Source organism: Balaenoptera acutorostrata, chromosome 18 (genome assembly GCF_949987535.1).
Source record: "Balaenoptera acutorostrata chromosome 18, mBalAcu1.1, whole genome shotgun sequence".
NCBI classification, from domain to species: Eukaryota; Metazoa; Chordata; class Mammalia; order Artiodactyla; family Balaenopteridae; genus Balaenoptera; species Balaenoptera acutorostrata.
In genome coordinates, this window is record NC_080081.1 from 64,464,871 (window position 1) to 64,479,405 (window position 14,535).

At 45.6% G+C, this 14,535-nt stretch overlaps 1 protein-coding gene across 2 annotated transcripts in view; it reads left to right on the top strand.

Moving 5' to 3' along the window:
• The first annotated feature begins 6,452 nt into the window (after positions 1-6,452).
• The window catches only part of SERPINE3 (serpin family E member 3), a 32,174-nt gene continuing 24,091 nt past the window's right edge, over positions 6,453-14,535 (top strand). For both annotated transcript variants that reach the window (XM_007193711.3, XM_007193710.3), the window contains exons 1-3: positions 6,453-6,549; positions 7,815-8,075; positions 12,859-13,092. In XM_007193711.3, coding sequence (XP_007193773.2) covers positions 7,820-8,075; positions 12,859-13,092 — 490 coding nt within the window. In that variant the 5' untranslated portion in view covers positions 6,453-6,549; positions 7,815-7,819. The remainder of the gene's footprint in view (positions 6,550-7,814; positions 8,076-12,858; positions 13,093-14,535) is intronic.

Here is a 14,535-nt window from a genome sequence, read left to right on the forward strand (position 1 = left end):
GCCTGTTGTAATAAATCAGTGATGCCCACAGCTCTGTGGTAAAGGAGGGGAGGCACATGTCCTGGGCTTGCAGGCCTTGGGTTGATTTCTCCCACTGACTACAGCTGCCAATTCCTAAACATGATGCTGGCTTAGTGAGGACCGGCCTCCCCTGTCTAGTTATCCCACCCTGAAGGCTAGAGAGAAAAACATGGCATAGTCCCAACTCTTCTTGTTTTATTATTATTTTTTAAATCCAACTAATAGAAATGGCCAAAATGCTAACTAATCACACAGAAATATATGAGAAAATAACACTGAAAAGCAAGCTCTACAGAACCAGAATATCCAAACACAGTTTGGTGCCTTTTTCCTATTTTCAACCTTAATTACTCTCTGCTTCATTTTCCCTGTTCTTAGGATTATTTGGAGGCAGCTTTGAGGCAGAGCTGCTCTCTGCACTGGTTCTGGTACCACACAGGACTGCAGAGCAGCTGGGACGAGCACCAGAGCTCATCAGCGTGCACAAAACCCCAACGTGCCCCGAGCACACGGCCCCAGCATTCATAAGGTCCCCAAACCACTTCCACCTCTTTGCCTGATCACCCGCTCTCTTTTGTCCAGTTCACATCACATGGCCTGTCACCCCATATCTACATTTTAAACTTCTCATAACCACAAATATCACCCTTCCCAATCAGAACAAAAATATGAGGGGAAAAAAAATCACCATAATGGGAAAAGAGTTTGAAAAAGAATCAACACATGCATATGTATAACAGAATCACTTTGCTGTGCACCTGAAACTAACACAACATTGTTAATCAACAATACCCCAATATATAATTTTTAAAAAACACCGTGAACCCCTCTGACATCTGCCCAACACAGCCTCTAACTCAGTGACATCCACCTTCCATTAGAACCACATAACCATGCGTTGATCACATGACCTAAATACTTCCTTCCCTGTGACTCTTGCAAACACTTACCATTTTGCATTCTCTAAATTTTTCAGAGAAGAAAAGAATTAAGAATTGAAAGACAAGCCACAGACTGGGAGGAATTATTTGAAAAACATATCTGATAAAGGATTTGTACCCAAAATAAACAAAAAGTGCTTACAATTCAGCAGTAAGAAAACAGGCACACTGACACACCAAATGCTAACAAAGATGCAGAGTGACAGGAGCTCTCATTCATTGCCTGTGGGAATGCAAAATGGTACAGCCACTTTGGGAGACAGTTTGGTGGTTGTTTCTTACAAAACTAAACATACTCTTACCATACGATCCAGCATTCATGCTCCTAAGTATTTACTCAGATGAGTTGCAAACTACGTCCACACAAAAACCTGCATGTGAGTGTTTACAGCAACTTTATGCATAATTGCCAAAAACTGGGATTGATCAAGATGTCCTTAAATAGGTGAATGGATAAATAAACGGTGGTACATCCATACAATGGAATATTATTCAGAGATAAAGAGAAATGAGCTATCAGGCTTCCCTGGTGGCGCAGTGGTTACAAATCCACCTGTCAATGCAGGGGACACAGGTTCGAACCCTGGTCCGGGAAGATCCCACATGCCGCGGAGCAACTAAGCCCATGCGCCACAACTACTGAAGCCCGCGCATCGAGAGCCGGCAACAAGAGAAGCCACCACAATGAGAAGCCCCTGCTCACCGCAACTAGAGAAAGCCCGCGCGCAGCAACGAAGATGCAATGCAGCCAAAAATAAAATTAATTAATTAATTTTTTAAAAAAGAAATGAGCTATCAAGCCACAAAAAAGACATGGGGGAATCTTAAATGCATATTGCTAAGCAAGAGAAGCCCGTCTAAAAGGCTACATACTATAGATTACAACTATATGACATTCTGGAAAAAGCAAAACTAGGGAGATGATAAAAAGATCAGTGGTTGCCAGAGGCTGCAGGTGGGAGATCGGGAAGGATGAATAGGTGAAGCGCAGAGAATTTCAGGGCAGTGAAACTATTCTGTATGTTACTGCAACGATGGACACAAAACATTACACATTTGACAAAAGCCATTAAACTGTACAACACAAGAAGTCAACCTTAATATAAATTATGGACTCTAATTAATAATCATAACATATCAGTTATAACAAATCATACCAGGGCAATATGTTAATCACTGGGGAACCTGGTGGGGGATTGTCTGATGAAGGGCTTTATGGGCATTCTGTGCCTTCTGTTCAGTTTTTCTGTAAACCTAAACCTGCCTTTAAAAAGTCTATTAATTTTTTTTTAATGGCAATAAAGTATAAAACATGGGAATTTAATCAAGAATGCATACAAGATCTCTATTTTTATTTTTTTATTTTTTTTATTTTTTTTTAATTTTATTTATTTATTTATTTATTTATGGCTGTGTTGGGTCTTCGTTTCTGTGTGAGGGCTTTCTCTAGTTGCGGCAAGTGGGGGCCACTCTTCATCGCGGTGCGCGGGCCTCTCACTATCGTGGCCTCTCCCGTTGTGGAGCACAGGCTCCAGACGCGCAGGCTCAGCAATTGTGGCTCACGGGCTTAGTCGCTCCACGGCATGTGGGATCTTCCCAGACCAGGGCTCAAACCCGTGTCCCCTGCATTGGCAGGCAGACCCTCAACCACTGCGCCACCAGGGAAGCCCAAGATCTCTATTTTTAAAACTTTAACATTTTATTAAAGTAGTCTATTACAGAAGATGATTTTAATAGGGAGCCCTCTTGCACTGTTTGTGGGAATGTAAATTGGTACAACCACTATGGAGAACAGTATGGAGTTTCCTTAAAAAACTAAAAATAGAGCTACCATATGATCCAGCAATCCCACTCCTGGGCATGTATCTGGAGAAAAACCATAATTCAAAAAGATACATGCACCCCAACGTTCGTTGCAGCACTATGTACAATAGCCAAGACATGGAAGCAACCTCAATGTCCATCGACAGAGGAAGGGATAAAGAAGATGTGTCACATATATACAATGGAATACTACTCAGCCATAAAAAAGAATGAAATAATGCCATTTGCAGCAACATGGATGGACCTAGAGATTATCATACCAAGTGAAATAGGTCAGACAGAGAAAGACAAGTATCACATATGTGGAATCTAAAAAAATAATACAAATGAACTTATTTGCAAAACAGAAACAGACTCACAGACATAGAAAACAAACTTATGGTTACGGATGGGGAAAGTAGGGGCAAGGGATAAATTAAGAGACTGGGATTAACAAATACACACTACTATATATAAAATAGATAATCAACAAGGACCTACTGTATAGCACAGGGAATTCTATTCAATATTCTCTAATAACCTATATGGGAAAAGAATCTGAAAAAGAATGGATATATGTATATGTATAACTAACTCACTTTTCTGTACACCTGAAACTAACACAACATTGTAAATCAACTAAACTCCAATATACAATAAAATTAATTTAAATGGAAAAAAGATGATTTTAATAAATGGAAAGACATTTTATAGTCTTGGATGGGATGATTTAATATTATTAAGACATTAATTCGTTCCAGAATAATCTATAGATTCAGTACCATCATAATCAAATTTTACTTGGATTTTTTGAAGTATTTAATAAACTTACTTTAATATTGATTTGGAGTAATAAAAGTCTATAGAAAGCTGAATCAACATTGAAAAGGAATGGTAAGGAAGAGGAACTTGCCCTATTACATAATAAGATACATTTCAAAGCCATAGTAATGAAAACGGTTTGATAGAGATAAATGGACCAATGGAATGGAGTAGAGAGCTCAGAGATTTAATAAATGAGAGAAGGGGCCTACAAATCAATGGGAAAGGATGATTTGAATACATCAAAATTAAGGATTTCTTTCTAACAAAAGACATCATGAAGATAGTTAATAGATAATGGACAGAAAAGGAGAAGATATTTGTAATATCCAAAATTGACAAGGGATTTATACTAGATATGGACTGCAAACATAAGAAAAAAAACCCAACTACAATATAGAAAAATGGTAAAGGATATGAACAGGTAATTTCAGAAAAGGAAACACAAAAATAAGCATACAACAGCATGCTTAAAATCATTGGTGATCACCTAAATGCAAATTAACTCAGTGAGATACAATTTTGCACCTACTACACTGGAAAAATAAGAGAGCTGGGAAGTACCAAGTATTGGCAGGAATATGGGATGTTGATGGAGCGTAGATGGGTTTGAAAGTGATTTGCCTTATAGTTTATGCCTATAAAAAACCAGGTTGTGAAAAATTAAAAAGGTGCTGCACCTCATAGCTGCCTGTCTACGGGAGATTCACCATAGCATCCCTGGTGAATGTGGACAGAGTGGACACACATTATGAGCCAAGAGAGTCTGGGCTCTCCACCAAATGTCTTGGAATCCCACAGCCATGAGGGATTTTAAGAGCCCCGTGTCTCCTGAAAGACACCACCAGGACTGTGGCAAAGAACATGAGCCTTGGCATCAAGGTGGCCCTACGTTCAAACCCAGCTTGACCTCTAACTGTGGGAACTTGGGCAAGTACCTTGAGCTCTTTGAGCCTCTTTCATCCTCTCCAAAGTGGCGATAATAATACATTCCTCATAGGACTGTTGTGAGGATTCATTGCAATTATGAATCGAAAGGATATAACAGAGTACTTGGAACACAGTAAGCGCTCAATAATGTTCACTATTTTTGTTGTTATAATTATGATAAATATCTTCAGGAATGGAGGCTCCCTGAGCAGTGTAACCAATATCCCAGCAAGGCAGAAACAAGCATGATAACCTCGGCTTAAATGGTCAGAGAACAAAGAGACTTACCCAGGTTCACAGCTGAGCACACACACAAAAAATTGCTGCCCATCTTTCAATTCATTCACACTTTGAAATGTTTAACCTACACAGGAAATATTTTTTGTATGTTAATTTCCCTAGTATTTTTTTCTTGAGAATGTAAAAGCAATTTAGAATGATACATTCTTAGAGTCAGGTAGGAAGGAATGCTCCCAGAAGTCACACAGCTAGACTTTTTCGAATTTGGGAAACCTTTTCATAAGCATCTCCCCAACTCCACCACTGGCAAAGAGTGAATCAGCTTCTGCTCAGATAATTGCAACCACGGGGAACTCACAGCATTGGAAGACAGCCCTTGCAAGTTACCATGGTCCTCCTCATGGTTGGTTCTTTTTCTTAAAACCGTCAGTATCAACATCAAAAGTCTGCACTCAGGGAACAAGACTGTAGGTCCCCTGAGAGCTGAGCCCAGGTTGCTGGTTCACTGCCACATCCACCAGGCCTGGCACAGTGCCTTGGAACCTAGCAGGCAAGTAAGAGCTATGGGATGGATGGATGGATGGATGGGTGGATGGATGGATGGGATGCCAGCTCTGGATGCTGTAGAATAAGTTATACATATTTATTCCCCCATAATACTACAACTTAGAGCTCAAAGCATGTAAAAATGCACTATATCTACATTAAAGATTTGGGGAAATTTCATGTGAAACAGTTCTAGAGCTGTAACTATCCTAAGACATATAAACTATTCCGGGCTTGAGTGTCAACAATTTACTTTAAAGTGAATTAACCACTGATTACAAGGGTGTGAGTAGTCGTCAGATGAAAAACAGCCTCATTCTTTTTCAAATATTAACTCTAACAGGTGCCTGAGAGAAAATTACTAAATCTTCCAAATCTTCTTCTTTTCTTTAATCATTAACAACATATAACCTACCATGTATTTTGTACTTAATACAATGCCTAAGACCTTAACTGAAATGTATGCAATTCTGAATCGGTCACAAGGACAGACTTTGGACAGAATCTGCTTATTCTTTCCCAAAATGTGCATTCGCTTATTGACAACATGGTCTCTTTCTCAAACTGAGTCATCAGATTTATTAACTGTTGTATCTGAGAAGAACAAGATTGTTAATAGTACTTATAATATTTATTATATTACATATAAATAAGTGCATTCACTTTTATTAATAATAAATAAGGCAAGTCACCCTGTTCCAAACTGATTGTGCTATATCTTGCATTGGTTTGTTTTTTTTTTTCTTTTTTGCAGAATGCCATTTGCTAAACGTTTCAAGTCATGCCCAATGACTGATTTATTGTTTTCTTCACAGGAGGAGGGGAGAAGCATTAGGTACCTGGTACCCAGCAAAAGCCCCAGTGGCAGAGTTATCAGTGAAATTCCTCAAAGTGACAAAGGGCTAGATGAGGGGTCCCTTGCTGGTACAACCAGGTCACAAGCCTAAGAAGGCTTGCCGGGTATGGCTCGCTCCCTCCCCGGGGCCCGCTCTGTTTCCGATCTGGGCTTGGCTGGCCGGGCTGTGCTCCTTCCCCTGGCTCTCTGCGGGACCTCAGGCTCCAGGAATTTGGACCGAGTGGTAGAGACATCGCCGACAGAGACGGCAATTGCCAGCTTCCTCCCTATGCTGTCTTGTGATTCAAAGCAGATTCTGCTCCACTTTTTTAAAAGGGGAGCACGTTAGCGCTGGAGACCCACAAGAACAGAAACAAGCAAGGAAACTCTGAGAGTCCCATACAAGAGTCCGTGAGTAAACAGCTCATCTGCGGTGAACCACGGCTGGGATGCGGTCACGGGGAGCCCAGGGGCATGAAGGTCTGGTTGCTCTGTCCCTGCAGGAGGTGATAGGAGCTTCAAGAGCACGGGGAACTGGTCATTTCACAATGACCCTGGGCTGGGACCCTCCACCTCCAAACACACGCACAGAAAGACCCCCACGTCCACGCACATACCTCCCCCTGAGATGCCAAGTCATCCAGGTGCTGCCTTTGTGCTTGGCTACAGGATGGAAGAGTTGAGAAAGAGAGGATGCTCTTCCATGTGGGGCCTTTATCTGAAATAAACACCTTTGAGTCCAGTGGCTTTACATGCAAACTTCTCATCCTCACATGACTTTGGACTGGGCCTCTCTCACACCAGTCCTGTCTGACGCCAGAGTCAGACAACGTAGCAGAAATTGCTGCAGGCTGTCTGTGTAGCATAGTCACTGAAAACACTTTTTGCTTTACCTTCTTTTCTTTGCATTAATTTCCAACTAATGCACTCTCTTCCTCGAAGGGGTACATTTCTATAGTAGGAGTTATATTTGTATCATTCTACTCTCTGTGAAAGTGTTCTTTTTTATGAGAATAATTCACATCACAAGAATTCTGATATCCTAGGTACAATTAGCTCATGGCTCGATATTTTAATGTGCATTTATATTCCCAATATTTCATGTACCACCCACAGGAGACCAGGACTGGAGTCACGGGCCTCTTTCTAGCCTCATGTTTTCTGAAATGAGCCACTGAGCTCTCTAAACCTCATTATCTCTATATTTACAATATAATAACAGCTACCTTGTAAGATTGTTGTAATGATTAACTGAGAAAATATAAAGTCCTTTTTAACATAGTATATTCTTTGTTGTTACTATTATTATTAATGATAGACACGGCCCGGCTATAAGCTAGCTAAGTACCAAGAAAAATGAGTAGGATGTACTTCTTACATTTATTTTCCAACATAATGTTTTGCTTCTGGTCTGACCAGAGCTTTCCCCAAGGTCACACATGTAGTAAGTGACAGAGCAGGCCTAAAATCCAGGCCTTCCAACGCACAGTTTGGTTTCTCAGTATTTCTAATGCAGACACAACAGGATACAGTGCAGCATCCGGTGCGGGTGGCCAGGGGCGGGTAACAAGCCAGCTAAGTGACCGTCACCCTCAGCCTGTCCCCGCGCCCGATGCCTGCTTCTCTGCAGGATGGACCGGCTCCTGCCTCACTGGCACCTCTTCCCTCCACGGCAGGAACCATGAGGTCTCTCCTGCTCGCTCTCTTCCTCCTTCATGCCGGCCCCCCTGGCGGAGCCAGCGACCTCCCTGAGGACCTGACGTTGCTGAGGACGGAGCTCGCGCTTCGCCTCTACCGGATCGTGGCCACGGACGGCAACCGAACCAACCTGGTCCTCTCCCCCGCCGGCGCGTTCATCCCTCTGGAGCTCCTGCAGTTCGGAGCCCAGGGGAACACCCGGAGGCAGCTGGTCCAGGCCCTGGGGTACACCGTCCACGGTAAGCGGGCCGCTGTTCCCCCTACTCTGCTGTTCACGCCCACTGCCCTGCTCACACACACCCTCCTCCCGCTCAGGCTGCCCCCCGGGGGGGCAAGTGCATAGCAGAAGGCATTCAAACTCTGCATCGTTACTCCAGATGATTTTTAAGGTTCCCTCTACCCTAGGTTTGGTGGCAATTTCTCAGTTGCATTTCACAAGCCCTTTCATAGTGCTTACTAGGTGTCAGGATGTGCTTGAAGCACTTTACAAATATAATTTAATTCATTGTCCCAACAACCCTATTGAGGTAGGTAATTATCTCGTCAAACCTATTTTAGAGATGAGCCTAGTTAGGCACAGAGAGTACAAGCAACTTGCCCAAGGTCACACAGCTAGGAAGCAGCAGAGTTGGGACTCAAGCCCAGGCTGTCTGGCTCCAGAGCTCGTGCTCTTGACCAACCTGCTTTCATAAATCTGTGACTTCAAGGCAGGGCCATACCTACCAACATAATTCTATGATTATGGGCTTCAGAACGGCTGAAGTAACAGTGGCGGCAAGAGTCTCATGAATGCCAGGTCAGCCACGCCCAGCCCACACTCAGGGCCTGGCAAAGCCTGGCCTTGGTCCCAACCTCCCAACTCCATACAAACACAGACACTCGTGCACACAGCTTTTTCTTCTCTTAGAATAAGATGCCAGTAAAAAAAGGATGGGAGCTACAATTGTATAAATTAATACTTTTTAGAAAGCGCAGGAACTAATACCAAGACAGTCATGGCGAGAGCTTCCTTTGAGTTGGAGTCTTGAGTTGGCAAGTAAAGGTGAGCGCGCCAAACATCGGGCCACAGGGCACCAGCTGTGGGTCCTGTCCCCCTCCATCCATACCCTGTCCTTTGCCAAAACAATTCTTGTGGGCCTGCTGGCCAACAGACAAATGTGTTTTCTCTCTGGGGATAAGTGAAGACAAACATAAGTTATCAAGCTTATGATATCAGCAAGTACATCACGGAAATGCACGTATCCATGGAGTCACTCTTGGATAGCCACATTAGCTTCAGTGCTACGCAATCCATCAAGTACTTCTGAGCTCCTGCCGCGTGGGCTGGTATTACGCCAGGAATTTAGCAGCCAGGTATGTATGGGAACCGCTGACCACAAAAGCTCGGTCTCATAGGAACGATGCGCATAGAAACACATTCTAACACAAGGCAGTGAGTGTACTTATTTGAAATAAGTTAGTACAGGGGAGGGAATGATGTATTCCACTGGCAGATCAGGAAGGCTCCCCAGAAAACATGACACCTGAGCTAGGTTATGAAGAATAAATAGGAATATGAAAGAGGGGCAGGCATTTCAGCCTTGAAACAGATTCTCACAGAAGTCAGGGTTAGGGGGAAAGTGAGAAATGCGAGCGCAGTTACCCTGCAGAGAAAGAGAACTGATGACAGTCAATTCTTTGTTTACAGGGACAATCATGGTACCTGGTTAACCAAATATGATGATTAACAGGGTTTCCATAGAGCCCATTCAAGAATTACCAAACTTCCAGAATTGCTTAATGGTCAGACTCTGTGGAACATAATCCCACCTTTTTTTTTCTTACTCATAAATGGCTTCATTATCTTATGGAGCCATGGTTAATCATTACAAACAGGAATGTGCTGCTTACAGAGTTCTAGTTTATAGAATACCCCTGGATTTTTGTTTGCCACAAAATTGCTCAGAGAATCACGTGCGTGCTGATTGAAAAACAACCTGCTACTGCCCACCACCCCTGCCCTGGCCCAGCCTTTCTTTTACAAGTGGGTGCAGACCAGGAACATGAACCCACGGTCCAGGGGCTTGGGGCATTGTTCCCGTCTGATCAACAGAGATCCAGCCAAGTTCACAGTGGGACCCATGGGCCCTGTCCTCTCACTGACATCCAGCCTATAGGTGACCACCAGCAGCTCTGCCAGGACCCCCACCTGCTGGTGCTAAAGCACAGCATGAGTTTCAGAAAAGGCACCAGTGATATCCCCCCAAAATACCTTTGTTTTCGCCGCATGAAACACACGATTTCCCAATGGTCCAAGTTCGAGGAATTTCCATTGCTTTTCCAGGTAAATTAATAAAGAACGCTTTACAGCTTTCTCATAATATTCATCACAAGAATGATGCTGGGAACAGCAGCCTCAGAGAGGGAGGTAGCCTGGCCCCTGGGAAAGAATCTTGTTTGATGACGCATATGGACTCACTTTTACAGTCATTATGTCATTTGGTCCTTATAGAAACCATATGCAATCGCTAGGCCTCCTAAAGTCCCCATTTTACAAATGAGACAAGAGGTTAATGATTTGGTAAGACTCAGCTCACCCAACAGGCAAGTGGATTCCAGTTCCAGATTTTCTGACTCCAGTCCTATGTTCTTTCCTCAATGCTTTAGCCCCACTGTCAACCACTGAGCAGTTGCAGAAACGTATCTAAGCAACTTACCTTCTTGATTTTTCACCAGACTCATCCTCATCACTCTCTCAGCTCAACCAAACCCTTTGCACATCACCCAAGACTTAACCCTCCTTAATCAGCATCACAAATTGCCAACTGAGAATTTTATATACATTAATCTTACAATCCAGAACCCCTCCCCCCACCCCCGGATTCAGCGTCACATTCAAGACTTCAGTTCAGCTAATGTATTGAGAAGGAAGGCTCTTTCCAAGCTGGTCTCTCAAATGAGTTAAAAGGCTGGTCTGCAGCGGGACTCAGGAAAATACCATTTCTTCTAGCACTTTCCTGCCACTCTGCGCCATCCCAGGGACCCTCCCTTCAGACCCTCCACACCTCCCCCACTACATTCCTGATCTACTGCAGAGCCCTGGTTTCCCTCCTTCTCGCTCACCATTCTGTTAGAGCCACCCAGCCCCTCCAGCAGGAAGGACAGCTTTGTAGGAGGGGAGGAGGAGGAGAGAGGAATTGAGGCAGCAGTTTCAAGGGCTGGGGCGGAGGGGAGCCGTTCGTCACCACTCACGTCCGTCCCTTTTGCCCCATTACAGACAAGACCTAGGAAACGCAGCAAAACAGGAGGCTTCGTGAGGCTCTCCCGAGCAGAGGCGCAGACTGTTCCCAGCCCACCTGCCCTTCACCAGAGGGTGGGAGTGGTGGGTGTGACGCCGGGTAACACTGAGCAAGTTTATTAATTTGCCTGAGCCCCGGCTCCCTCATCTATACACGAGATCATAATTGCACTTAATTCACAGGCTTGTAGAAAGGGTTAACCGTGACCATGCATGTAGAGCATTTAACAGAGTGTGAACACCGTCAACCTTCAGTATCTTTTATTCTGATGATGTCTGTTCATTCCAGCAGCATCTAGAAAAGTACTTCCAATGTGCTAATGGTAGGGACAAAGCAGGCTCAGGTGGAGACAAGATTTCTCAAGCCTCTTGACTCTGCTAATTGGACGTGCCTGGCTAGAAGGACAGCTGGTCCTCTGGGCCAGAGAGGGTGAGAGGACAGAGAGCTCTGTGACCATCCCCTAAGGCCACGTGACACCGAGGACCACAGAAATGTCTCCGTTCTCCCCTGCAGACAGTCTACATTCTACAGGGACATGATTCCACAAGTACTTATGACCTTCCTCAGTAAAGGAAAATCTGATGGGTATTTTTTTTCATTCATGGCTTTTCTCATTAAAATAAAAAGCAAGCACTCGAGTAGCAGCACAGTTGTAGATTCTAAGAAGCAGCTTTGGTAGCGAAAGTTCTGTGGAGTAGAATCTGCCCACAACCCCGTTCTGCAGGCTGGCAGCTGGGGACCCTGGCCGGCGTGTATTCTGGGTGCCTGTGTCCCCAGAAGGACTCTGGCCGGCACGTCAGGGGTAAGGGGTCTGCTGCTGCCTCTTGGCCTGGCCTCTGTGACATGAAGGATGGGACATGGTGTGGATGGACCCCCAAGCCAAGACAGAGAGTCACTCTACCTGGCGCCCGGGGAGAGCCAGTAGGGGCGGGGGGGGGGGCAGGAATAGGGCGCAAAGCCTGGGTGTCACGGGGGAGATTTGTGGGAGCCACTGGGCCATGCCTAAGACAAAGGGGAGGCCAGGAGGACAAGGGAAGGGCCGTGTTCCAGAGGCAGCCTGCCTGGGAAGGGGTCCTGACTGCTGGAAAAGCCCAGCCTGCACGTGTCAGGAGGATATTCAAGTGTGTCGTGACTCAGCAGCAGGCGAGAGGCCTAGCTCCAGCTCCAGATGCCCAGGGCTGGGGGAAAGAGACCCGCAGTTGTGAACAATAGCATGAAAAAGAAATCCACTATTGATTATGGAGAGAAGGAAGCAATCTCCTGTGTAAGTAGTGAATAACCAGAAGTCCAGCTGCCATCAGGAAGGTGGAAACCATCGACTCTCTCAAATGCCTATTACTTCCTCAACATTCTTGCAGGTTCTCGCTGACATGAATAACGGGCTGTCTGCTGGAGCTCAGGGGGATGAGGGAATGTAGCACTGGGCTACATTTCTGACTCAAGGTGTTTGGGAAGCATAGTCGCTGGGAGGTTGGTAGTGTTTTCCTATTTGACTTAATCCCAGCCTGATTTCTTTCAAATCTAGCATGGTTTCTTCCCCCTCAACTTTTAATCTGTGGATCCAGGCTAATTCCTGAGCAACTTAGCTATGACTTTACCAATTTGACTGTCTATGGTGGATGAACCGCGGGAAATAAAGAGTGGAGCCTCTGGGGTCCTATTCCCATGCAACGTGCAAACAGAGCTGGGGCTAACTCCTCTCTTACACTCACCATTTTGATTGATCCCAACATCTTTTTTGCAGACCCAAGGGTCAGAGAGTGGCTTCGAGCTGTTTATGCCGCGCTACCCAGCGCCAGCCCCAGCTCCAAGCTGGAGCTGACCTGCACCCTCTACGTGCAAACGGGGATGCCACTCGCCCCCTGCTTCGTGGAGCAGGTCTCCCGGTGGGCCAACAGCAGCCTGGAGGCAGCCAACCTCAGGGAGCCCAATGGTACCACCATCCTGGCCAACGGATGGGCCCCCAGGCAGACCACAGGTAAAGGAAAACCGTCCACCTTGATGAGGCTAATGGCGGAGGGCTAAAGAGACAGGTCCCCCTGTTATTCATCAGAAGCCAGGCGACGGGTACTCAGGCCGCCCTCAATTGCAGCAGAAGCTTGTCCTGTTGGAAGACCCTACCCTTGAGTGAAGCAAGGCTCACTTTTGGTCCCATTCTGCCCCTCCCCCACCCCCAGAGACACAGGCACAAACGCAGGCGCGCGGCACACCCAGAAGGGCGCTCTTCAGAGCCTCCCACCCCCAGCCGAGCCCTGCAGGCTTTGTTCCATGCAATGCCCCCCAGGTGTGTTCCCACTGAGCTCTGTTCTCATCGACAGCTAACTCCCTTCATAGCAAGATGCAGTAGGAGCCCCAAAAGTGGTATCTTGGGAATTTAGCTTAAGGAAATACTTGTGTGTAATAAGATGTTTAGCCCAGTATTATCAAAGAAGAAGACTGACAAATAACCTACCTGTCCAGCAATTAGGGATGATTCAATGAATTATAGCACCTACATATCATGCAGCTGTAATTACCATCAGAGATGACGAACATCATTAACATCTACTGAGTGCTCAGTTTATTTATCCAGCACCCTTCTAAGTGCTCCGTGCCTATGAGCTCAGTTCCCCCTCACAGTAATCCTAAGAGATAAGTGCTATTATTGTCCCCATTTTACAAACGGAGAAACTGAGGCACAGAGAATTGTGCCTCCTGCCCTGCACCCGCAGAGCCAGGATTCTAACCCAGGCAGTCTGGCTCCAGCATCCTTGATGGTTACACAGAAATAGGGAGAACGTCGAAGACCTAGTGTTTAAAAGACAGAACAAGGAATACGAGGTACGTTACGAATTGAGAACAATATGGATGCCGGCAGGAGTGCAGAGTTAGAATGCCGACGTTAAGATCTTTATTGATGAGGAGGTTTCCTCTCTTTCAGTTTTCTCCAACGTTTCACAATGTCTTTCAATTTACTTAAAAACGTTTAACTCCCTGTTGCAGCTGTTGTGCTGCGGGGACACGCAAGGCCACGCTTTGCTGCTATCAACCCCGCGGGTAGGGGTCGGAGCGGCGCCGGGGAATGGATGGTCCTCCAAGAAAGAGGGGTAGTTGGTGCCCCGAGACCGGGGCCAGGCTGCTTGGGTTCAAACCCAAGGTCTCTGTCTTGGGTAACTGGGCGGATGGTGACTTTGTAGCTCACAAGTATGTGACCTTGGACAGCCTGTCTGAGTCGTGGTGCCCCATCTTTAAAACTGGGAATAACAATAGAACTGGCAGGAGGAGTTGGGGAGGGTTTGCTACAGCATTGAAAACAGAGCCTAGCACAAAGTGTGTGTTTAGTAAATGAATAACGAGCTGGAGCAACATGGCGCCTTGACGGGGGGCGGGGTGGGGGGACGGGGGCTCCAGCCCGCTCCTCTCTCAGGTAACGCACGGAATT